Source organism: Macadamia integrifolia, chromosome 11 (genome assembly GCF_013358625.1).
Source record: "Macadamia integrifolia cultivar HAES 741 chromosome 11, SCU_Mint_v3, whole genome shotgun sequence".
In the NCBI taxonomy this organism is placed as follows: Eukaryota; Viridiplantae; Streptophyta; class Magnoliopsida; order Proteales; family Proteaceae; genus Macadamia; species Macadamia integrifolia.
This window is the reverse complement of record NC_056567.1, coordinates 15,420,979-15,445,938: the sequence shown is the minus strand read 5'-3', so window position 1 is coordinate 15,445,938 and position 24,960 is coordinate 15,420,979. Positions and strand designations below refer to the sequence as shown.

Below are 24,960 nucleotides of genomic sequence, written 5' to 3'. Positions count from 1 at the left end.
TGTGGGTCAGTGTAGGACATGCTAGACCGCCAAACAACAAAAGCAAAACACGGGTTTGTACACTCCCCTACCCGTTCCCCATTCCCCTTGGCAGGACCTTAGCATGGACTTCGTGCTTGGTCTACCAAGAACTTCGAGAGGCCATGATTCTGTTTATGTGGTTGTTGACCGCTTCTCGAAGATGGCCCATTTTATCCTATGCTCTAAGACTTCCGATGCATCCATAGTAGCCAAACTTTTCTTTAACGAGGTTGTCAAGTACCATGGGTTACCGCTCACCATAGTGTCCAATAGGGATGTTAAGTTCACTAGTCATTTTTGGAGGACCCTATGGCGGATGATGGGCACGAAACTCCGTTTCTCCTCAGCTTTCCACCCTCAGACCGATGGCCAAACCGAGGTTGTCAATAGGAGCTTAGGGAATTTATTGCGTTGCCTCATAGGAGAACACCTTACCAGTTGGGATCGAGTCCTTAGCTAGGCCGAGTTTGCATATAACAGTTCTAAGAACCGTACCATTGGTCTGTCCCCCTTTGAGATTTGTTCAGGATACCAGCCTCGGGCACCCATAGACCTTATCCCAGTCGTGTCTAGTTCTAGGACCTCCGAGTCATCCGAATCTTTTGCTCAGCATATACATGATTTGCATGCAGGTATAAGGAGACAGATAGCACTGAGCAATGAGCAATACAAATCGAAGGCAGATGTGCACAGAAGGCTACAAGAGTTTCAAGAGGGTGATATGGTGATGGTAAAAATCAAGCCACAACGTTTTGTTAGGGGAAAAGCAAGCAAGCTACATGCTCGTAGCACAGGTCTGTTCAAGGTACTCAAGAGGATTGGTGCCAATGCGTATGTTCTTGATCTTCCAGCTAGCATGGAGATCAGCAATATTTTCAATGTTGAAGACCTAGTCCCATACCATGGTACCCCTACCTTCACCTCTTTTTACCCTGATGACCTTGAAGACTTCCCTTTCAACATTGATGAGACTTCTGAGCCAAGCCAGCCACTTCCCCCCACCTCGTTACCACCTGTGCCTAAGGTCACGAGGAGAACTGAAGAAATTGAGGAAATCCTTGATGAGAGGATTGTGTCCACACACACTGGAGGTTCTAGAGAGTTCTTGGTCAAGTGGCATGGACGTCTGGAAATTGACAACACCTGGATCACAATGCAAGAAGTCCAACAACTCAACCCAGACCTACTTGAGTATTACATGAGCATTAATTCACCAGAGGTGAATTCTTCCAAGCCGGGGAGAGTTGATGGGGACATCAAAGTGTACAGGCGCAAGAAGAAGAAGAAACAGCCATCTTTGTGGCTGGAAGAATAGAAAGAAGAAGAATAAAGGAGGAAGAAGGAAAGTTCGATCCAGATTTTAGAAGATCTTGTGGGCCCCAAGCTCGATCCAGATTTTAGAAGATCTTAGAAGATTTTAGAAGATCTTGTGGGCCCCATTAGTTATTAGTTTAGTAGTTTATTTGTAGTATATTCTTTTCCTTGTTAATCTTTTACTTAATTAGGAAACTACTTTATTGGTTGATTAGTTTTTAGAAAGTCTTTATTTATTAGTCAATTAACTCTTTTTATTTTTAGTAACTAGATTGATATTTATGTAATGGCTTAGGCCACGATTGAGTTTAATGAATGAGAATTAAAAAAAAGACCAAGAATAAACCCCCAAACCCCTCACGGTTCTCTCTCTCTCTCTCTCGTTTTCTCACCTTTCTCTCTCGCCTCTTTCCTCCCTTACTCTCTCGGCTCTCTCTTCTCTCAGTCTTCTTGTCTCGCCTCCCTCTCTTTCTTTTCAATCTTATTTCTTTTTTTTTGTTTCTGCTGCTGTTTTTGTCACTGCTGACCTCCCCCATCGCTGCCCACTGCTGCTGCAACACATCACTGCCGTTACAAAAACTGCTGCTGCTGCACCTGCTGCCTTTACTTCACTGCTGCTGCAACCTATTTCTGCCGGTACAAAACTGCTCTGCTGCACCTGCTGCCTTTGCTTCACTGCTGCTGCAACCTATTTCTGCCGGTACAAAACTGCTCTGCTGCACCTGCTGCCTTTACCTCACTGCTGCTGCTGCTACGTACTACTGCCGTTACAATACTGCTGCTGCTGCACACTGCTGCCTTTACATCACTGCTGCTACTACTCTCGGTTGTTGTTTACCCTACGCTGGTGCTGCTCTCTCTACAATCGACTGGATGTATCTTCATCAACTAAAAGTGGACTGCAACCTCTTTATTTTGGAGGACCTTGATCTCTTCTTCTCTTGTCAGATCTGAATAGGAGTATGGTAAAACATTAAATTAAACCCTCCCCACCTCCATTAATCCCTATTATATATATACAACCCATTGACGTTGAAGCCTACATTTGTCCTTTGTTTATGCCTATTTTATCGATTGTTTGCATATCTAATTTGGGTGTCTAGATGGATTTGTGCTGAACCTAATACTCGTATGTCATTTGTTCCCTTCCCCATGCCCCCATTTGAAACTTGAGTAAGAATTTGTGTTTTTCCGTCTAGATTATTATTGCTTTTGGCTACTTTGTTTATTAGTCTCGTTTTATCTTGCATGCTTAATCGTGTTGGCTGAGATTCTTTGGTCCTATCTACCTAAGCCCCTTGAGTCAACCCTACCTAGCTAGTTAATCTTGTAGGAGACCTAGTCACCTAGGAACCCCTTACATCACTGGGTTAGGTCTCTTCTGTCATTTGCTTGCTTGAGGAAGTGCTTCTTTTTCCTGCGGACCTTGACCCTAGGAAATGAGCATTATTAGAATCCAATAGGTGGTTTTTGCTGTCTCTTCAGTATTTTGGTTCCGAGTTCCAAGTTTCTCTCATGCTTAATTTTCCATCAAATCATATGGAAATAAACAGCTCCTCCAAAAGTTCAAAAAATTGGTTGGGTTTTCTCATTAAACAAATCAGTACTGGTGATTAGATGATCTTGAGGAGGAGGAAATCCAAGCTTCCCCCAAATGTATGAGAATTAGCGAATCATCTTCCCATTCTCCTTGCAATTGTCAAGAGATTTGGAATGACTTGTTTTACTTGGAGTACAGTATGTTGCTCCACCTTATTACTAATTTCAGTGCTGGAAATAAGCCCCCTAGTGTTGGTAAATTGTTTGTGCTGCCTTTTTGAGCTGCATTCTAGTGATGCTAGATATGAGAAAAGAGTTCAAGATATTTTCTACCTACTCCTTGAATGTCAGGATTAAACTAAGGATCACCCAATGGGTATCAAGGGGGAAAAAAAATAAAAACCTATCGCAGGTGATTAGCATGTGGGAAGGATAGTGGTCTTGAAGATTTTGTCCACCCAGCTGTGGGCTTGATGGACTGTACACTTTGGGCGTATAATTTAGGTTGCTTTCCATACAATTAATAAAATTCTTTGGAAAACTTTTCATAAAAAAAAAGGAATAATTTGTCTTCGTTTGGCTTTCTAGTTTATATAGATGCAAAACAGGTCTTGCATTTCACAGTTTCTTGTACGGATGACTTCCAGTTTAGTAAATGCTGTTAGTTATTAATTGGTATTACTTATCCACTGTGTATACTTCTGTGCTTAATACTAATATTTTCTTCTTTTGTGTTCTCCAGTTGTTGGCAATCTATGAACACAGAGTTGCCGTGGAAGGTTTCATTTGGGGAATAAATTCTTTTGACCAATGGGGAGTTGAGTTAGGAAAGGTATGTGGTATTTTGTAAAGCTAATTTTTTTCCTTGGCGTTGCTTCATATGGTGTCTGGCAACTTTTTTTTTTGGCGTGTGTGTGTGTGTGTTTGTGTGATGAAACTTGTTTGAACTGCAGTCATTGGCTTCCCAAGTTAGGAAGCAACTTCATGCATCACGTATGAAAGGAGATGCAATTGAGGGCTTTAATTTCAGTACCACGGCAATGCTAACAAAATATCTTGAGGTATGGAAATCTGTCTTGTTTAGCAAATATGATAAATGTTGCAAATATCCTGGGATATCTCATGCTCTTGAGTCAACCTATAACATGGTTATAGGAAGTACTGATCCAAAAGTTAACATCATTTCACCTTCTACTTAACTACTATGCGGTTGAGAATTGCCATGTAGCTGAGCTTTATGCCAACTAATCGCGGCTGGCTGCATGAGACTTTTCTGTTCAACCATAAGCACTATCTGGCTTCTTTCACTTTAATTGAAGTCTTATCTGGCCTCATTTTTTAACACCTTCAACTTGCATCATATTATTACAATAGATGAGACCTCTCGAAGGGGGAACTTGGGGATTCCCAGGGAACCAGTTTTCATATCTTACTATTTTGTTCTCTTTCTATCTTATGTTTCCATCCCCACTAGTTGTGTTCTGCTGGCCTTCCCATATCCATTATGGACAGCAACCGAGACAACATTATTATTATTGGTACTAGTTTAGGTTGCCTTTTTCTCCTAAAATGTGTTAAAAGTCACAATATTGCAGGTAGGACTAAATATATGGTTTCGATATCATAACCAATGTGTTTTACCAGAAATCTTTGATGCCCTTTTGGAAAATGTCTGTTGAACCAGATAAAGACTGATTGATTAACCTGGAGAATTACTTGGAGAAATGGTAAAAGGTTCAGGTTGCCTGCAAAATGCCTGGTTCAGAGTCTTCAGAATTACTTTTTGGGACCTACATAAAATCTGGTTGAATTTTGTCCTGGAGATTTGGTGGTAGTTGTCTATGAATGTAGCATTTTAGGGATGGCCAAGGGGGTTAAAATGGGTGGGGTTGGTAAGGCCTAATCATGTTCAGTGTAGGGTCCAAGTTTCATCAGGTGATATTTTTGAGTTCTGCTTGATTTGGGTTGTATAAAATATCCATTTCTTGGCCGAGATTTTCGGCCAAACAACTAGACCAAGCACAATGGATTGGCGAATCAACCTACCATGGAAAATCCCTAACCTAACAAGCAACTCCATGAGCGACTTGTGCGCCCTGTAGGTTTTTTTTTGTTTGTGTTAGGCCTGCGTTCTCCTTATTAGTAAATGGTGCTTGAGCACTGATGTGGATATCTTGCTGCTGATCATAGACCACCCTTTTTATTCTAAACAAACATTTATAGCATTTATCTGTATTCTTGTTTCCTTATTTATTTATTTAAATATTTTCAAATTATCTCCTTTTCCTCTGAACCAAGTTTCTGTCCCATTCTTTGGTTGGGTTGGTTCAGATTGTTCTTGTTATCCAAGTGTTTCAGTTTCCTGTGGATTGTTATCGCCACATGGTACTAAAACATATTTCTTCCTTTTGTAGGCAAAATCACCGATACCTTCTGAGCCAGTGACTATTCTACCAAAAGATATATAACACGCTGAGTTGATGAGAAGGTGGTGGTCTCTGAGTTTTGAAGTCTTTTTTGCATCCGTTTCTACAATCCGTTTGAGGACTGGATTTATTGTATTCCTGAATTTTTAATGTAGTTTCTAAGTTATGTCTGTGTCGTTAACAAAGCAATTTGAGCTTTTTTGGTTTGTCTAGATTGATTATCAAATTATTTTGCAACAAGTGAATAAATGGTGCTCACAAACTATGCAGAAGTTGAGATAAATCTTCCCTTAAGTCTCCGAAAACAAGTCCGATACTGGCAAAGGCCAAGAGAACCAATGCAAGCTCCTACAACATTGATTTTAATACAATCCCGATCAAGAAAGGCATATGCATGGGAGCAAAGAATAATGTCTGTCCTGTTGATGCTTTTACGTGTACAACAATTGATCAATGTATTAATGCAAGCTGCATTCTCGAACATAAAACACGTCTCCTTAAAAACGGGGCGGTCGATCTTATCATGAGTTGGATCGATTTGATCCAATGAGTTCAATAGGCCCTGGTGCCATTTTTTACTATCCTGACATCTTATATGAATAAGAGGTTATAAATAGAGAAATTGATTTGTAAGTTATAATGGTTCCATGGCTTTCCTTGTTCTCTATACAAAATTAGTTTGATAGTTAAATGAATGACTGGATGATATAGGGTTCATTTTGTGTGATTTCAATATTAGATATTTTCTCACTAATTAATTAATTATACATTGGTTTCAATATTAGTTATCTTTTCCTTACAGTGATAAACTATGATTTAATCACAAATTAAAATTTTTTCGTTAAATCTTTCGTCACTATAGGTTATGAATATAAGATTTCATTATGATTCAAGTTTGATAATAAATAGATTTAAATTGATATTAACTCAATATTAGAGAACCAAAATAAATCAAAATCAAACCAGATTAAAATTAAAATAGACTGAAAATCGAAGTTCCTTATGAATTGATTTGGTCTTATTCATTCCTATACTAAAACCGATTTAGCCCAATCAAAACCAAACTGAACCTATCATTTAACATCCTTAGCGCAACCAATAAGGGGCTGGGAAGGGAGGGGCATGGAGGTAATTTCACTGCACGTCGACTTGCGACTTTAAAATTAGAATAGCCGCCTCCATTACACCCATGCAACTTAGCTCTGCACCAATCACTTCGCGTTGACGACTTATTACAATAGCCGCCGGCTTGTGTTTTTACCAACTTTGTCTTCCTTCGAGTCGACTTCTATGTTTGTTTTCATTACAACGGCTAGTTTTTTTACATTCCTTCCGTACATTCCGTAACCCTTCGTGTATCATCTTAAAGCCTAAACCCCGTTTTGCTCTTAATTTCAAACGGATAATGCATTTGAGCGGCAGTTTATTAAACTCACAGAGTAAAACAACTAAAACTAACCCTCCCTTGGGCAATCCATTTAGGTTATCAACCAGATCCAATTCCAAAATGCCGCCTCTCCAATCATCTTCCTCCTCCCCCTCCTTCTCGCTGTTCGATCCATTTGCATCTTCTTCACTTCTTCGGTCTCTGGTTGTTCTGATATTTAGGGCATACATTGATCTCGAGACGAAGTTGTAATGGCTGAGAACTTTTGATTTTACGGCATTCTAGGGTTTAAAGATGTCTGTTGCGGAGTTGAATGAGCGGCAGATTGCTGCCACCGCCACCTTGAATGCTCTCAAAGAACGTTTGAAGCAGAAACGGCGTCTTCTTCTCGATACTGATGGTAGTTGAAGTTTCTTACTTTTGATATGAAAATTTCAAAGTTTTCACCCTTTGTTTTGTTATCTTAGATCTGTTATGTCTACTCTGATTTTGCAGTTTCTGGGTATGCAAGGTCTCAGGGACGATCGGCTGTTAGATTGGGCCCCACGGATCTTGTCTGCTGTAGGACTTTGCAAGGACACACCGCGAAGGTACAATTCATATCTGATTTTGTTCATTTTCTCTGCTCTCGTGTCATGTTTCATCTTCACAGTAGTCTTTTGTGCTGTTATATCACCATTTCTTACTCCTTGACGCACTTTCCCTCCTCTCCTTGTTTATATCTACGGTCTACTACATTTTATTGGGATAACTGTGGTTGCTTTGGTTTATATCCGCTTAAGGAGAATCGGGAAAGGGATGTGGGATAAGTCATTCTAATTGAGATTTCAATATAGCAATCTCGATTATATCAGGTATTTCAAATTGATGCGTTATCTACAAATGTGGAAGGTTGTGCATCTCTAAAAGTGATTTGTCTAAATCAGCTTTGCTGATAATTTGCTGCTTCTTGTGAAAATCATCTTCTGACTAAAAAAAAATTACTTCTTTGTCAGAGCTGCTTGAAGATTTTTTATTGGCCTCACTATGGCTTTTATTTGATTCCTTTGGATTTCATGCAACCCTCTCTTTGGAATTTCGTAATGCCTTGAATCCTTGACAGCATCTACCATAAAGCATATTTATAATTTGCTTTTTTTTCGTAGAAAGCATGCAGATAATGTACTGAACTATTGTTTACACTTTAAACATATATATTTTTTTTCCTGGATGATACTAAACTGGAAAAGTGTATGTTTTCTCTTGGGGGTAGGAGCAAGGGGGTTGGGGGACACACTGGTGCTGTTCGTAGAGTTTATGCTTAAACTGAAGTTTGATGCTTTTTTTTTTCTAAAAAAAATAATCTGTCAGGTGTATTCGTTAGACTGGACTATTGAAAGGAATCGAATTGTCAGTGCATCTCAAGATGGGAGGTTAATTGTGTGGAATGCTTTAACAAGCCAGAAAACTCATGCTATTAAGCTGTCTTGTGCATGGGTCATGACATGTGCCTTCTCTCCAAGTGGTCACTCTGTCGCATGTGGTGGGCTTGATAGTATGTGCTCTATCTTCAATCTAAACTCTCCCAGCGACAAGGATGGGCACCTACCAGTATCAAGGATGCTCAGTGGGCATAAGGGTTATGTATCCTCATGTCAGTTTGTTCCTGATGAGGACACTCACTTAATAACCAGTTCTGGTGATCAGACATGTGTTTTGTGGGACATCACTACAGGCCAGAGAATTTCCATCTTTGGAGGTGAATTTCCATCGGGGCACGCAGCTGATGTTTTGAGGTACATGTGAAGATCATGAATTTCCTAGAAAGAGTAGGAAAGAGAGTTATTTATACTCTTCACAACCACACACCCCCCACCCCACCCCCCCCCCCCCCACAACACCCCCCCACCCCCCCCAAAAAAAAAAAAAAACGAAATCCTTTACTAGTATAAAGTCTTTATCTTAAAATTTGTTTTGTGATATTAAGGTTTGTGCTTGCATTATAGAATGGCATATAGATGTACTATAAAATTCTTGTTTTATAACTTGGACAACCTGATGCATAATTGGGGCTGTTTGGTACAAGTAACTATGTAAGTAATCAGGATATTTTATTCAACAAGGTGAAGGAAAATGGAATGATCAGTGCCATGAGTAACTTACTTAGGAGCCACATTCAGATTAATTTCCTTTCCTCTTTTTGCGATTAGAATTGGTTTCTCATGGAGTTTGGACCCATCTTGGGTATCTGATGTGGGATTGAAAAGGCAAAATTCATTGTTAATATTTTATTCAGCAAGGTGAAGGAAAATAGAATGATGAGTGCCATGAGTAACTTACTTAGGAGCCACATTCAGATTAATTCCCTTTTCCTCTTTTTCTGATTAGAAGTAGTTTCTGATGAAGTTTGGACCCATCTTGGGTATCTGATGTGGGATTGAAAAGGCAAAACTCATTCTGGTGTTTCCATGAGAAACATTAGTTTTCACTGCTTCTCACAGGTAATTACAACTGCCAATTTCATGCTAGCGGTAAAAGCAGTGGGGAATTATGTGACATTGGATAGGGTTATATTGGAATTGGTTTAAATTTGGTTTCATTGGAATTTTTAATTGCAATTTAAGAAGAAATAGGAGGTAAGATGATTAGGTTCTGCAAACGAGAATTAAAAATAGGGTTCAAGATGCTGTTTGGTGTTAATCTTAATTGTTCACTCTGTACTTTCCTGTGGGTGAAGAATTCTAACTTGGAATGAGAGTGCAAAAAACTACAGTTTTGTTATGCTGGTGGAAACTATTCATTTCCTAGATGAAATTCTCATATTCACCCGTGTGGTATAGGCATCATCATTTATTTGGTTGCACCTTTAAAATAATCCACAGTAATCTTGCCACCTTCACAATGTTTGACACAGTTTTTTGCATAATCATCTGCAACTTAAATAGTTTTCATCTACTTGCAGGAAGGACCAACACCATACAGTCTATTTGGTTTATGAGAGAGAAAGTTCATTTGAAATATCCGTTGATTCAGGATTCCTGTCTATCAGTACAAAAAAATGATGTGCCGTTCCAACTGCAATCTTTTTTATGGAAATATTTACTCAAACAAGCAAATTATTTGCAAATATGGGGTCAGTCCTATCAATTCTTTTTAGATTCCTGCATATGTTTACAAATCTCAAGAATGAGATAGACTCATCACAGACCTGCTACATTGTATATTATGCCTGGTCATTCAAATGATACACACCAGAATACCAATGCAATGATTGAGAAGTAAGATCAGGACTGATCCGGCATAGCAATGAGTAATTAGTAAGCGGGAATAAGCACATTTGGGCATGAGACCTGTTTCAATTTGTACTGGGATGAACAATCCATGGTTCCCAAATGTAAGCAGTGGAAGTTCATTAACAGCAAGGGGTGCAAGAAAGAAATATATCTCCTTACCTCTTTGAAAAACGGAAAAATAGAAAAGGGCAGCAAGAAAATATCCATGTGCACCAGTCATAAATGCATAAAACACCATGGCTTTCGGCATCCAAATTGATGATGTTTTAAAAATTTAATGCAATTAATATTTGAGATTTATGATTTGTCCGCATTTCGTGACTTTACCTTTGTAATGGGTTTTGAGTTCTTTTTTTTTTTTTTTGGGAGGGGTGGCTGGTGGGGTTTGCCTCTTGGTATCATCTTCTTTGCTCTTTAGTTAATGTTTTCTACCAATAAAATTTAATGAAATTAATATTTGCATTTATGATTTTTCTGCACAATTGACTCGATGCTTGATTAGAAGTATGCAATTTTAGCTACATTCTGTTAATCTGTTTGCATTTTATACAGATGTACTTTATTAATTGATGTCTTTTAATAGATCATGTATTGCCTTGTTCTTTTGCAGTGTATCAGTAAGTGGATCGAACTCAAAGATGTTTGTCTCTGGTTCATGTGATGCGACCGCCCGATTATGGGATACTCGCATTGCAAGTCGAGCAGTCCGAACATATCATGGCCATGCAGGAGATGTTAACACGGTTAAAATTTTCCCAGACGGCCAGAGATTTGGGACAGGTTCCGATGATGGGACATGTAGGTTATTTGACATGAGGACTGGACATGAGCTCCAAGTGTACCGGCAGCAGCATGGTAATAATGATGTTCCTCTTGTGACCTCCATTGCCTTCTCAATATCAGGGAACCTTCTATTTGCTGGTTACTCGAATGGTGACTGCTACATATGGGATACCCTAATGGCAAAGGTGTGTAGATCATAAATATCTAGTACCTCCATATATTTCCTCTTAAAACAAGAATAGAAAAATATTCTATCTTTGCACAGTGATAGTCCACATTGATTCCCTCATTCATTTGCGGTTTAGTTAGCATATCCATACAGCATTGTCTCCACATTTCTCTTATTCTGCAAGGCCATGGCCATTGATGTTTATCTGATAATAGGACTATAGTGCATGTTTCTGCACCATGTTTTGAATCTTTGATTTCTGTTTACAGTGTGCTTTTGTATGTCTTGGCGTAACTCGATGTATCTTTCATTTTCTCTTATTCTGCAAGGCCATGGCCAGTGATGTTTATCTGATAATAGGACTATACTATTTTATTTTTTTCATTTAACTATCGGATTTTAACTTGTTAGGATTTTCTGTTAACTATCGGATGTTTGAGGTAGTGTTTGGTGTTGATACTAATCCATACAGCATTGATTCCCTCATTCACTGTTTGACAAAAACATGCCAATCCATACAGCATTTACACTGCATGGGGGGGGGGTTGAGAGAGGGAAGGTGTGGGTGGCAGTGGGGTCGGAGTTGTCATCTGTCTTTTTTTTTTTTTTGGGACTGATCCCAAATCAGGCCTAATATCAGGCCGATACAGACTGATTTCGATCTGATCTGGATTGGAATTGGCCAGGACTGATTCGGATCCTGATTCCAGGTTTTTTGAACCCTGGGTATGAATTACAGAAAGGACAACATCTATCAAAGAAATTTGATGACCTGTGATATTTATATTTAGGTTACCAACTGTTAAAATTTGATCAGTGTTACTATAAGAAAAAATTTTGGAATTTGGAAGGACCCTCAGACCCAAACAGAAACCTAAGGGGAAAAAGGCCTAATATCTATTAATATCTATTAAGTTATGTCTAAATAAATCTTAATTTGGTTGTGTGATAGATTCTGGTCTTATTTTGTAAGGTATATAGGCCATTTACTCTTTTTCTTCTTTGCAGGTGGTTCTGAACTTGGGATCTCTGCAAAACTCTCATGATGGCCGGATCACATGTTTAGGATTGTCAGCTGATGGAAGTGCCTTATGCACAGGAAGTTGGGACAGAAACCTGAAGGTTTTGTTTCCACAACCCTGTTGAGCTATTGCATCTGCTGTTTTTATAAACTAGATAAGCTCTCTAAATTATAGTTGTGTATCATTCTAGATGAATGGATGCCATAAGATGAAGTCAGAGTTACCTTGAGAATCTTGGATTTTAGTACCCATAGTTGACTTGATGGATTCCTTGCATAACTGTCACTAATCCAACAAGTAGTATGATACCCATACGTGTTGACATGATAGGTCAGTCAATCTTTTGAATCTGGGTACCGGTGGTTGATGTGTTAGTCCGCATTTGACCTAGCTTGAAATTGTGCTGAATGAAGTACAAAGTTCACCATAGGGTATTTTATTGCCCTTTTGTATGCTCATTGGTAGACATTGATGTATAATTGCATTTACATGTGGCTTTCAATTAGAAAAGAAACTATTTGTGGTTGTGTAGTCCTTTTAGTTCTTCAACTACAAGAAAGTAAAGTGAACTTGTTTTTTGTTGGCAGATATGGGCTTTTGGAGGGCATAGGAGAGTAAAATGAATTATTTAGAAGGCGGTCTTCTGCTCATCTCCCAGTCATTATTTTCATCCTTCTGATGCATGGTTTGACAAGAGGACCTTCTACCGTCCCGTTTGGTGTAGTCTTTGAAAAGCCATAGTTGCTCAGGACACTTTCTTCTTGTAATGCCTTAAACGAGAGACAATGGAACACAGAGAAATTGGAGTCTTTCACAAGTTTGAACTGTTGTGGGCAATCTTTCTTCTTCTCTCTCTCTCTCTCAAGCTGAAAATGACCTTGTTTTGAATAATTTTTCCCTGTGGGAACAGAGTTTTCTCGCATTGGGGTTTGTGAGTTGTGTTTGGCAGGACCGATGGAAGGATGTATGTAATTTGTGAAAGTACCAAATGCCAGAGGCAGCTGTTTCAAATATTTACTCCGGCAGTAGCTTGTAAAATACCACATCATTCTAATCCTAAAGTTAATTGGTTAACATCAGCTGAGCCACCATTTCATTTGTAGAACTCAAAATTCAATGATCCATTCCAACTCAAGCAAGAATTGGGTCTTTCTCGATTATATCAATGCCATAAATCTGAGAGGCCAAAGTGGGTGAGCCTTGGTGCAGTGGTTAAGTTGTGCTATTGCAACTAAGGTTCGTAATCTTAGCATCTGTTTCAATGGAACTGATCTGGATCACTCTGAAAACCTGCAATGATCTATGCAAATTTTTTTTTTTTAAGATCAGTTTTTATGTCGTCGTATCAATGGATGGATATTGGATCCATACAATCCGATCTAGGCAATTTTGCTGATCCGCAAAGTGTGAGACTGCCTAAATGTTCCCCTCTCGAACACTGCAATAGTAGTGAGCCTTGTGCAATGGGATGTTTTTTCTCTTAATCAATGCTGAGGCCATTATGATGATACCATTGCAGGTTTTCAAAATTTTCAGTAGACTCTCGGTCAAATACCGTCACATGCAAGTCAAATGGGGACTTTGTTTATCAAGTTTAACCCTAACCCAAATAGAGTTGGTCCGGCTGACAAAAACGTTTACAAAATCTGATAAGGAAAGGTGTATAAAGGTGTCAAAACCTAACTGAAACAGTTTACAGAAATTGGACCGAGCCATTTATATCACAATCATAAAATCAATCAATAAACGGTTCGATTTTGATTTCATTATATGAAATAGTTTAATAAATAGTTCAATTTTGATTTCTACCTCACACAATGAATCAAACCGAACCGTTTAACCGAAGTTGCACTATCAACACCCTTAGAGGTATATGATTAAAGGGGTAAAGATTCTCACAACGCAAATCAGTATGTGGGTCACTTTTGCACACCTCTCTTCACATTTCACTATTCATCTAGAAATAGGACTGCAATAGAGCCGAGCTATTTAAAACCGTAGCCCAACCCTTGATCTCCTAAATTTAGCCTAAGCCCACTATGACCTTGACTCTCAGGGCCTAAAAACTTCAACCCAGGCTCAACCTTGCTGGGTTCAGCCCAGTCCAGGCTTGGCTTGACTCTAACTGGCCCTTGATTGGATTGGACCGAGCCATATTTGTAGAGCCCTGCTCTATAAACCCGGTTTATTGATCAATTGATTCGGTTTGATCTTGTAGGGTTTGAAAATGAGCGGATTGATGCCGGTGCCTTGTGGTACATGATGACAAAGGTGACGTCAAATGCGAGGTGGCCGGATGAGATTGAGTCGATACCCGAGATGATCCGCACGCCTAAGTCATGCCCTTGCACATATCACAAGGCCATGTATGAGTAGGAAAGGTACGTTATCGTATTTGAATGATAGGAACTTGATCCACAACACGTGGCGAGAGTGAAGCACATGTTTTGACCCCATTTTCCTCCAAAATACAACAAGGTTGGCTTGTTTGGCCAACTGGTAGGTGTGAGACCCACCAGTGTGACCCACCTGTTGGGGTATTATGGACCCCAGCATGCCCGGCTTGGATTAGCACGTGTGTCTCGGCCTTTTTGTGATAATGAGGTCTTATATGCCCGATGATGTTGGCTACCTCGCCCGGAAATGCAGTTTTATGCGATTCGGTCCATAAATGGACAAAGCCAAAAGGACCCTAGAAGATATTTATAACACTAGGGTATAAATAGCCTTATAACACACTCACTCTCTCTCATTTATAGTTTTTAGCAAAGTGGGTGAGAGGATTAAAAAAGAGGGAGAAAAGAGGAAAAAGGAGAGAAGGAAGGGGAAAGAGGCTTACCCCTTGGATTCCAGGGCCGCACCTTGCCTTTTCGTCGTCGGAATAGTGTCTGGCGACTTGAGATCTTCATTTTAAGGTAAGTAACACCATGAACATTGAGATTTGATGAAACCCTCTTTGTATATGTTTGAATCTAAAGGATAATGAAGCCACTGTGTGATTTCCTCGAAGTATTTGAGGAGAGAAACAAAGATGTAGTGATTATTGAAGTGGTATTTGAGTTTAGGAAGAGAATTCCAAGATTTAGGGTTTTTCTAAGTAAATGTATGATTTCTTCCCCCAAATCTTGTTGTTGTCTTAGATCCATAGTACAATCAAGTAGATGAAACTTAGAATGTGTGGAAAATGTTGTAGGAATCACCTTATTAGGGTTCCAAGAATTGAAATAGAAGAAAGAAGGAAAACAGCAAAATCCGAGAGAACCAACGGGTAAGATCGGCTAGTGCCTAACCCGTCGGTGTGACCTGCCAGTCAGACCTGCCCTCTCGGGCTGTACTGGCAGGTAAGACCGACGGGTCAGGCACCCACCGGTGTGACCTACCAGTCATTTCTGTACCTCTAGTTCTACCAGTGGGTAAGACTGGCGGGTTCCTGACCCTCCTATATGACCCATGGATCTAAGTAGACTGCACAGGTGGGTTCTCCTACCCACCTGTATGACCCACCTGTGGCTCAAATGAGCTCTGATTGAACCCAAACTCACCGACAACCTCCTTCACGCTATTATACGCGTAATGTCTATATCCTACGTTGGTTATAGTCTCGATTTAGATGTATTTCTAAATATTTTATCTGTAATAGGTTTCAAGAAACTCTTCTTACTCCGGATCTCTTACCTGTACCGCAAATGTTGATTCTTCTACAAAAATAGGTAAGTGGGGAGAGGACTTTAATTCTTAATTTTTTAAGTGTTTTTGGCATCCTTCGCATTCATGGACTATATTGACATACCGATTGCCATGGTCATGCAAATGATTAATGAATGAGTGATGCATTAGAACTGAACATGTACATCTTAAATTCTATATGCATTGTTATATGTTGAAATCTTAAGAATGGAATATCATGTGATGTTTATGATGCCGGCTTGCCGAACATGTGTGGGATTAGATTAGATGTCATAGTTGGTTTGGAAACAAATGCATTGGTTCACTGTGGAATGAGACACGGAAGAACTATGCAGTTGTACTATCTCATATAGGAGCATGTGGTTAGGTTTTCATATTCCCTGTGCTACAACCCTTCCCAACAGGGGTTTACATGTTGGATTATCACTGGGAGGAAGCATCGGTCGCGGACCGCTATGGTGGTTAGAAGTACGTTTGGCTGATCATTAGGATAGTTGGAAACCTTGGTGATATATTCAGAGGGCCAATCGTACTGCTTTTAATTTTTGTTGTGGTTCGGCCACGATTTACTTTTTCGAGTGCTCACAGTGGGCCTTCTCTGATAACCCTATGGGCGTAATATGGGATGGAGAATTCGTCTTGAACCCAGGGCATACGCGCACTGTGGTTGTGAGTAGCACGTTACCTATGACCTAGAATGATTGTTTAGGTGGAATAGAATTAAAATGAATCTCATGCATATAGTATCATTTGTTTTGCATTTGCTTGTGTGCATCTTTCTTTCCATTTACTGAGCTAGTGAGCTCACCCCTCGTGTATACACCTTTTAGATGATTTTGCAAGATATTCTATAGAGGAACCCGTACCGGGTCCCACTGAGGAAACTCCAGTGGGGGATTGGTGGGCTCCTGAAGAATTCGAGCACGGGGTTGACTGCCTGTGTGAGGGTTGTGTTGGAGGGCAACAGTGACAGATTCTATTAACTATACTCATTTTTTACTCTTTTGGTATATTTTCCTTTTTGTGCTCTCGATATTTAAATTACTATTTCTTGTGTAAATATCATGCGTACGGGCCCACATGTAATTATACTATGTATAACAATTTGAGTATCAAGAATATATGGGAAATTACAGCTAATCATTTATGACAAAACTTCTGTTGTATCATCTTATTATATTCCATTGATCACGTGTGGCTTGTTGTGTTGTCGTTACTGTATTAGATGATCATGGTGGTTTTGGGTTACCCGAAGGGAATCCAGTCACCGGTCCGATTCTAAGTGAACAGGGCGTGACAATATTAATCCTGATCGATCTTTATCCTGTTTTTCCATTTAGGGCTTGGCTAACCCTGGCCAACCAAATACTTTCAATAATTATCCTAATTCATTATTAGAAATATCCTTGTTTCAAGGTACAAAAATCCATCTGCATGTCAAACACACTCAAAACATGTTTAAGCATATAATTATTCACAAGGCCGAGCTCAGTATAACCTAAAGGAAGGCTCTAGGCTCAGCCAAAGGCCTGAAAAATCTAACCCTAACCCACCCTCAACTTGAGAGAGGCTCATGTGCCGATGCACAAGCCAATGGGAGAACCCGGGAGCATGGACCACACAGGGGTAGGGTGGTCTTTCACGTGGTCGATGCTCCCGTGCGCCAGCGCTGGAGCTAGGAACGAGAAGCGTTTTTACCATAAAGTTGGAATGACAAGTGGCAACTTCACCTGCCGAGCTAGAGCCCCTGAATTACAGTTATCCATTCCCGCGAAAAGTGATGCCGATCCTTCTTCAACTCCAAGCCTACTCCCTCCACTTTCCAACGGTCCGCTCGTTTTCTTCCAACCCATCATCGTCTTCTTACACTGCTCCTCTGTTCCTCCCTTCTTCTCCTTCAACTTCTTCTTCTTCTCTTACTTCTGGTCGGCACCCTCCACTCCTCCTCCGCTTCCGTACTTCCTACCGCGAAAATCTGCGATACCTCAGAGCTCTAGGCATCATCTCCAACAGAGATGTCCCCTCATCTGAAACTCTCCAACGCATTCTCTCCATCCTCAACTTCTTCAAATCCAAGGGCTTCTCCGAACCCGATTTCCGCAGACTCTACTTCCTCTGCCCTCAACTCTTCTCCCCCAGCGTCGATCCCACCGATTTTGCTCCCGTCTTCGACTTCTTGGCCACCGACGTCGCAGCGTCTCCTGCCGAATCTTGTGGTCTGATTCTCCGGTGTCCTGGAATCCTTCTCTCCCACGTCGACTTATGCCTGAGACGCACGCTTCTCTTCCTCAGAGAATTGGGGCTGGAGAAGCTCAATTTGCCTACCTCCCTCAACGCTCATCTGCTGAACACTCGCGTCGATAAACTTGAAGCTAAGGTTAAGTTTTTGCAGAGCTTAGGGTTTTCCCATGAGGAATCTTCCAGGGCCTGTTCTCGTCTACCTGCGATTTTTGGGTACAGTATCGAGAATAATATGAGGCCCAAGTTCAAGTATTTGGTGATAGAGATGGAGAGAGATATCCAAGAACTGAAGGAGTTCCCTCAGTATTTTGCCTTCAGCCTGGAGAAACGTATTATGCCGAGACATTTGCATTTGAAGGAGAGGAACGTTCGAATACCATTGCAGAGGATGCTGTTGTGGAGTGACGGAAAATTTTATACCAAATGGAAGTAAAATTAGGTATGATTGCTCAGCCGTTACTCAATTGTATATTCTCTCCTGTCTCATTAATTTGATTATTTGAGCTCTACTAAGTACATTTTCAAAGTGAAAGAAACCCAAGCAGATCTATAGTTTTATGATAATCTAAATGGTATATACTGGCCAGACGCCCCTCTGCACCAAACTCATAGAGGATGGATCAATGTTAAACAATTTCTACTCTTTTCAAAGCACAGAATTAGCCTTTCCATCAGAAATACCCTATGGTGTCATAATTTCCATTTCCATTTCCATTCTTCAAGATTGATGCGAAAGCTTCCCATTTATACCTTCCTGTTTATTAATTTTACATGGTTGGATCTCTGTTTTCCGTTTGCAATCTATGCTTGACAATTATTTCAAGTAGGCAAAGTGAGGCCACAAATGAGTTACTACCATGTCTAGGGTTGGTATTGCTCAAAATATGCAGCTGGTGTTGTTTTGGGTTGTGAACATGTGGAGGAGTAGGTTTGGATTGATAGTGAACCCTTTCCAAAATTCATTACCAAAAACTATCTGTGTCCATATTGTGCTCATTGAAACTATAAGATCAAATCTTACATTTAACTGCTAATTTACAGAGGCCTTGAAGTACAGGGAGAAATGATGATTCTCTAATCAGCATTGGACTAAATTTAATTTTGCTACATCATGTTTATTATCATTTGTCCTTGGCAAGTTCTTTACAGAAGGGGAAATGGGGTAAAGCAAGATTGCAAAATAGTAGTAAGGAAAAATAAACCCGGCTCGGTTAGACCGTTTGGTACAGGGACCAGGATACCCATTGAAACAGATAAACCAGCCAATCTACTTGGATATAGGCAGTTTAAAAATAACTGGCTAGACAATAGGGAGGAGGAGGACTATAGTAGCTGTAAATTGAAGAATACTGCCAGAACCAACAATTTATGCATTTAGGTCTGATGGCACAGACTCTCAAACCCCATATACTCATTGTGCTCCATCTTCTCAACCATATTTGCTATGCCCACTCCTCCTGCATTGTACAATAGAATGTTGAGCACCTTTGCCATAGCCTATGGGTAACAGGTAACAACTTCCATCAAACCATAAAAGTCAAGAGCATCATTTACCTAAACTGATTGCGCTTACAAAGATGGTCAAAGCCAGGATGAAGATGATTAAGGATGCTCGGCCAAGCAGTTTTATTACCTTCCTCACTACATGCTGACCAATGAGTGCAGCAAAAGTTGCGATTAAAACAAAGTAGGCAGCTGCAGCAGAAGGTGAATTTATGTTACAGTTAGAAAATAACTATGGCGACTATGCATTCTTCCTTTGAAAATTAATTCTGTCCATTTGGTTCTGAGTAATGCAAATATGGTCTGGTTCATACTTGTATAAACTTTTCAGGTTGGTTTGACTACTTTGATCTAGTTTCCTTTTATTTCATTTCTTTCATCCTTTTTTTTAATTGTTTTTTTTTTTTTGGTGGAGGGGGGTGTCCAGGGGGATTTAATTCTTTTGAATTTGATGGCAGTGTAATCTTTATATGTTTCTGCAAGTTGCAAAAAAAGTTGATTGTTCTTGCTACCCACCATACGGGACTGGAAAACGTTTTAGAAGATAATATTGTACAACTGACATGGAGGCTGAGAATGCCATTGCGAAGGTTGATGTTGCACTTGCAACCTGTGAAAAGAAATCCATTAGTACTAAAAATGAGCTGGGAGGCTTATAGATAGGCTGTCAGAAATATCAGTGATGGTTGTAAAATTTCATAGAATTTGGTTATATTTTTAAACAATATTTTATTTCAAGAAATAAATTGCCTACACAACCACTATTAAGTGATGGAGACAGCCAATGTGTACCTGAGGAGGAATCCCTAATTCAAGGAAAAGGGGCCCCAAGATGAAGCCACCTCCAAGCCCAAGCAATCCACCAACTACTCCAGCTACTATCCCGCAGCAGCAGTAAATAAACAATAGGTGCACTCTCCAATTTGTGACTTCCTTACCCGTAGATGCAATTACCCTCTTCCCTCTGTACAAGCAGATGGCTTCATAGAGTGACACAGAGACAGCAATTGGTACCTTCACATTGCAATGGAAACCTGATACGTTAAATCTTGACTGGTTTCTGGAAGACAGCACAAGCATCTAAAAAAATTGTAAGAAATACAATTCAGTAATATGAAGTAAAATTATCTCAAGCTTGCAACTCACATGGAATAAATCATCCATGGGGTCATACACCCCTCCCCCACCTCCCCCCCCACCCCCCCCCCCCCAAAAAAAAAAAAAAAAAAGAAAGTAAAAAAGAAAAAGGAAAACCCTTGAAGTCAATTGATATCACTTCATTGTCCCTAAGACAAGTTCAAAACAATCATGTAAAGGTGGGCTATTTTATGACCTGAAGCAACCAGCAACATGGAAAAAAACTCAAGGAGAGAAACATGCACTTATATATTGCTCTATTTGGTCAAGTGGATAGTTATCACTTATCTGTGCTAGAAAACATAAAAACTATTCTTCAGCCTCAGTTTGTGAGGATTTAAATGATGTCCTTAAACAGAAACCTTTGGTTCAGTTGTTCACCTGCAGTAAGTTCAGAATCCAGTACGCGATGGAGCAAGTAGTGGTATAAGTCTGCATAGACATTCAGAAAGAAAATGAAATGGTATGTTCACTAATATTAAGTAGCTCCATGGTCCCCTAATAAACTAAGGAGACAGTGTTGGTCAGGAAGACAAGTGAACTGTCTTTTTTTGACAAACACCGTGGATCCAGATCTGGTGGTAATAGACAAGTTGATGTATGGTATCATTGGATACAATAGCTAACCTTAACTATCTGCACCATAAGGAAGGCCACCCAGACAAACATGAGTAGAAAAAGCTCCTTCCAGTAAATGTTTTCTATCAGGGGAACCTGGATGGATATCAAAGATGACAACAAAGGTAAGGGAAGGAACGGCAATGTAATACGAAATTTATTTAAGAACTGTGACATCAGTGTGTTAAAACATAACTTGGCATACTTTAGAGTTACCTCATCATCTGACGAAGCAGCTGGACCAGTAGGCAGTCGTTTGTACTCCATTCCAGGACCATCTGAAAGCCAATAGTGGGGTATATCACACACGACTTCAATTATTGGTTCCTTTTTACAAAGTTAAGGCAATATGAGCCATTTAGATCTTGGCCAGGGAGGTCTTTCAGTTGGAAGCCTATGCCCCATTTAATGGTGCTTTTCAAGTTCCAAACAACAGAATGTGCAGAAGTTCAGAATACTGTCAAGGATGGCACATTCCTCACCTTCTCAGAATGAATGCATATGAGATGAGGGTCTGGGTGTTTCCTACTGTGTCAAGAATTTGGGATTGAGAAGACAAAAGCATGTTATTAAGTTAATTCAGATGCATTTAGTCATGCCACACACACATCTGATGAATGTATTCCTGGCAATAACCACTTTGAACTGTTTGTCAAGGTGGGAATTTCAGTAAATGAGTAGTTTGAAACAAGTGATCACACCTGCACATTGTTGTCATTTATTCTCTCCCAAGTCCCAACTTAATGAGGTAAAATTCTTCTGTTATGTTCTGACCTTAATACATTTGGAAGTTTAGATTGAAAGGGGAAGGGGGACCATTGTCACAACTCACCAGTTGATTTTGATTCTGACTCCAATAGTTTGGCTGTCTCCTGAAGATCAAGTAAATTCCAAAAGCATCAGTAATGAAGTTAAAGGTGGGGGAAGGAGCATTTTAGGGAGCTGAAAATAATGAACCTTGCCTGCTTCATCAAGGTCTCTTTCTTCCATGTCTCTATGCCTTTGAATAACGCCTTAGCAGACGTACCTACCATCATTATTATACAGTGTTCAGCCAGCAAGAACAGTGTTGCAGAGCAGAAGCATACCCTCTTATCTATCTACTGATTGGTTTAATCATTTGGGTATTGTTTCTAAAGAGACCTCAATATGGAACCATATCAAATGTTATTTCCATTTCTTATAAAGTATCTGGAAAGAAAGTTGAGATTTAGTTACATCAAAGGCAAAGGAGATTGAAGGAGAATGGAATTACCAACGAAGAGAGTAATAAGTAGAACAGTGACCATCCAATCAGCGAAGATGACATTAAAGGCAACTCCAATGCTAATGCCTAGCATGAGCATGGGCTGAAAGAGCACAGCAAGATCGTAATCTATGATGGGTAAGTCAAGTGTTGGATGCCTGAGCCGCAGATTGAAGTAAACTGTTGATGCCGCTGCACCCATGATCATACCTGCAAATAGGTGACAATTCAAATATTGAAGTATTGATCATATATAATTCACCGATTTGGAAAATAAGTACTGTGAAGAGGATCTGGCCATAAAAGATTAAAAGGGTAGTTGCAGAAAACTGACATTTAGAAATAGCAGTAGAGGACTTGGGGTCGAAGCCGATGATCAAGGTAAGCATTGGGACGAAAATTCCCCCACCACCTACTCCTCCAACGCTACCCAGTGCTGCTCCAAAGAATCCAATTATTGATCCCACCACCAGTCTCCAACCAAATTTCATCTCCTGTTCCACAAAATCCGAAAACGAAATTAAAAAAACAGAGAGAGAGAAGAAACAGAGATGATAAAATTCTGAGTAACAAGGTATTAAAGAGGGGAATTAAAACCAAATGGTAGAGTAAATTTTCCATTTTTCCTTTATTAGCGAAGAGGTTGTTCGTAGGAGTTCCTTAGAAACAGAATTACAGTCCATTAAAAAGCCATCAGCTATATGAGATGGAGACACGGATGGAGAACCCACCGGCCAAACATGGTGATAAGAAGACTTTCCACTCTGCCACAAGAAATGAACCATATTGACCATGAAACCTTCTTCTTCTTCTTCTTTGCCAAACGAGCTTTGTTGAACAATAGCTCTCAGAAGCCTTTCTGCTCCACCCACCTGACTAATCATCACAAGGCCCAAACAAATCACCCAGGCCGCTACAACTCTCCGTTTCACCTTAACCAGGGCCATGTGGACTACGGCTGGATAATGTGCAATACAGGAATGGAGTTTGAAGGACCCCTCTCTCTTCTCTTCTCTTCTTCCCCTACCTTATTTTATTTTAGTTTATTCTGTAATCGTTCCTGTAGCCTCTATCGCTCTACGACTCTACCAGTTTGCAGGTGGAAAAGGGGGAGAGAGAGGGAGATGAGTAATACTACCACATGGTGGGTTTTATCGCATGCCGACGATTGTGCATTTATAACCAAACTCCAGAATTTTCTTTTATTTCATTTCGTTTTGTTTTGTTTTCTTAGCCTTTGATAGTTTGATAGTTGAGTACTTGAGTCCGGCTCATGGTTCTAAGTATTGGTATCGGATCGGTTATGTTGGGTGTATCATAATTGATATTGGTTGAAATCGATATCTCATCAATCCAGATAGGCTATTAGTATCATTTCAGGGATAAAACCATAAAGAAACTGTACTTTTTTTCAAAAGGGAAAAAGGGAAAAAGTGATTGATCCGCATCGATCTAATCTGACTTGGATCGATATCGACAAATACCGATACCAATACCTAAATCTTTGGTCTGAATTCTCCACGGGTTTAACAATGTGTCATGGTAGTCCGATTTGGTGACCTTGGTCTTGACTCCTGATGCCAATTGTTAGTCTTTATCGATCTTGATTTCAATTGATTGTATTAAGTTGGATTGAACACTTTTTGTTATGATCGGCCTTTTTTTTTTCTTTTTTTTGTTACTATTTTACCCTCATTTGTTTTGACACCACTGATATAGTATCGGGTAGATATCAAGATTGCTCACGGGCAATTTGATCCCAACGCGTAAAACAATGTTCTTGAGTCTTTTGTGGGAAAAGGCTAGGTACACTACTGGGTCGCCTGGCTGTGTCACTTTCTCTCCCTTCTTTTAAAAATAATTCATATGCTCCTTGCATCCATCCCCCTTGTTGATTGAGCTGATAGCTCTAAGATAGCTAGCAGCATGCTTATCCCTCTCTCATAAAATGTGAGTTTTCATCATCCATGATGGAAGAATCCCCTCATCATAGTCATCAAAATTCTTTATTAAGCCTAGGAAAATTTATTTGTGAGCATGAGCAATAAGTTGAGTTAATAATGAACCAAAAGGTAATCAAAGGATCACATCATTAGTGGAAAATGAATTCCTTTTATCCGTGTGTGTGGGTAGGTTTGTATAAGAGTAGGTGGCCCTTGGTCTTACTAGCACCCAGTAGGTTGGAGGATGAAGAAAGAATTTAATTTGTTATAAGAAAAAGATATTATAAAAGTGGAGGGAGGAATTCACTTCCCCTTTGTGTTCACAATATCCTCTTAGATTTTACCATTTGTTAAAATATTTTTCGAAATTCTATTTCTTTAGCTAGCCTCAAGGTTGTGAAACTCTAGAAACCTAAAGAAGGTGGAATTAGATTCTTTCTATTGCATCCAGTGTGTATACGACAACTACTAGAGTACATGCCTAGGTACTGCCAGTCGTTCGATGTCCATTGGAAAGAATTCAAATCCCAAAAAGATTGTCAAGGGGTCAAGTGTGGTTGATACAAATCCATTTCATGAGTGCTCCCAGTCCCACATGGGTAGAAAATCCAAAATCATGCAAATGCAAGGACGTAAACTGTAGGGTAACAAT

At 39.8% G+C, this 24,960-nt stretch overlaps 4 protein-coding genes across 5 annotated transcripts in view; 3 read left to right on the top strand and 1 right to left on the bottom strand.

Annotated features, from left to right (window-relative positions):
* Nucleotides 1-5,583, top strand: part of LOC122093592 (glucose-6-phosphate isomerase, cytosolic) — a 20,274-nt gene extending 14,691 nt beyond the window's left edge. For both annotated transcript variants that reach the window (XM_042663942.1, XM_042663943.1), the window contains exons 22-24: nucleotides 3,617-3,706; nucleotides 3,828-3,935; nucleotides 5,289-5,583. In XM_042663942.1, coding sequence (XP_042519876.1) covers nucleotides 3,617-3,706; nucleotides 3,828-3,935; nucleotides 5,289-5,342 — 252 coding nt within the window. In that variant the 3' untranslated portion in view covers nucleotides 5,343-5,583. The remainder of the gene's footprint in view (nucleotides 1-3,616; nucleotides 3,707-3,827; nucleotides 3,936-5,288) is intronic.
* Nucleotides 5,584-6,625: 1,042 nt separating this feature from the next.
* Nucleotides 6,626-13,012, top strand: LOC122092822 (guanine nucleotide-binding protein subunit beta-like). The gene is made up of 6 exons (XM_042663114.1): nucleotides 6,626-7,087; nucleotides 7,183-7,277; nucleotides 8,038-8,462; nucleotides 10,570-10,927; nucleotides 11,920-12,033; nucleotides 12,521-13,012. Exons 1-6 carry the CDS (start codon nucleotides 6,982-6,984, stop codon nucleotides 12,554-12,556), a joined length of 1,134 nt encoding a protein of 377 aa, XP_042519048.1. The 5' UTR covers nucleotides 6,626-6,981; the 3' UTR covers nucleotides 12,557-13,012.
* A 4,344-nt stretch (nucleotides 13,013-17,356) lies between these two features.
* On the top strand, nucleotides 17,357-19,044 carry LOC122094083 (transcription termination factor MTEF1, chloroplastic). The gene has a single exon (XM_042664738.1). The coding sequence runs from the start codon at nucleotides 17,401-17,403 to the stop codon at nucleotides 18,292-18,294; it is 894 nt and encodes a 297-aa protein (XP_042520672.1). The 5' UTR covers nucleotides 17,357-17,400; the 3' UTR covers nucleotides 18,295-19,044.
* Nucleotides 18,914-23,528, bottom strand: LOC122094082 (sulfite exporter TauE/SafE family protein 3-like). Its single transcript, XM_042664737.1, has 12 exons — nucleotides 23,097-23,528; nucleotides 22,700-22,859; nucleotides 22,375-22,575; nucleotides 22,082-22,146; nucleotides 21,952-21,991; nucleotides 21,336-21,397; nucleotides 21,129-21,215; nucleotides 20,883-20,933; nucleotides 20,157-20,378; nucleotides 19,881-19,974; nucleotides 19,416-19,556; nucleotides 18,914-19,318 (listed from the first exon to the last, which is right to left on the bottom strand). Exons 1-12 carry the CDS (start codon nucleotides 23,310-23,312, stop codon nucleotides 19,236-19,238), a joined length of 1,422 nt encoding a protein of 473 aa, XP_042520671.1. The 5' UTR covers nucleotides 23,313-23,528; the 3' UTR covers nucleotides 18,914-19,235.
* Nucleotides 23,529-24,960: the final 1,432 nt, after the last annotated feature.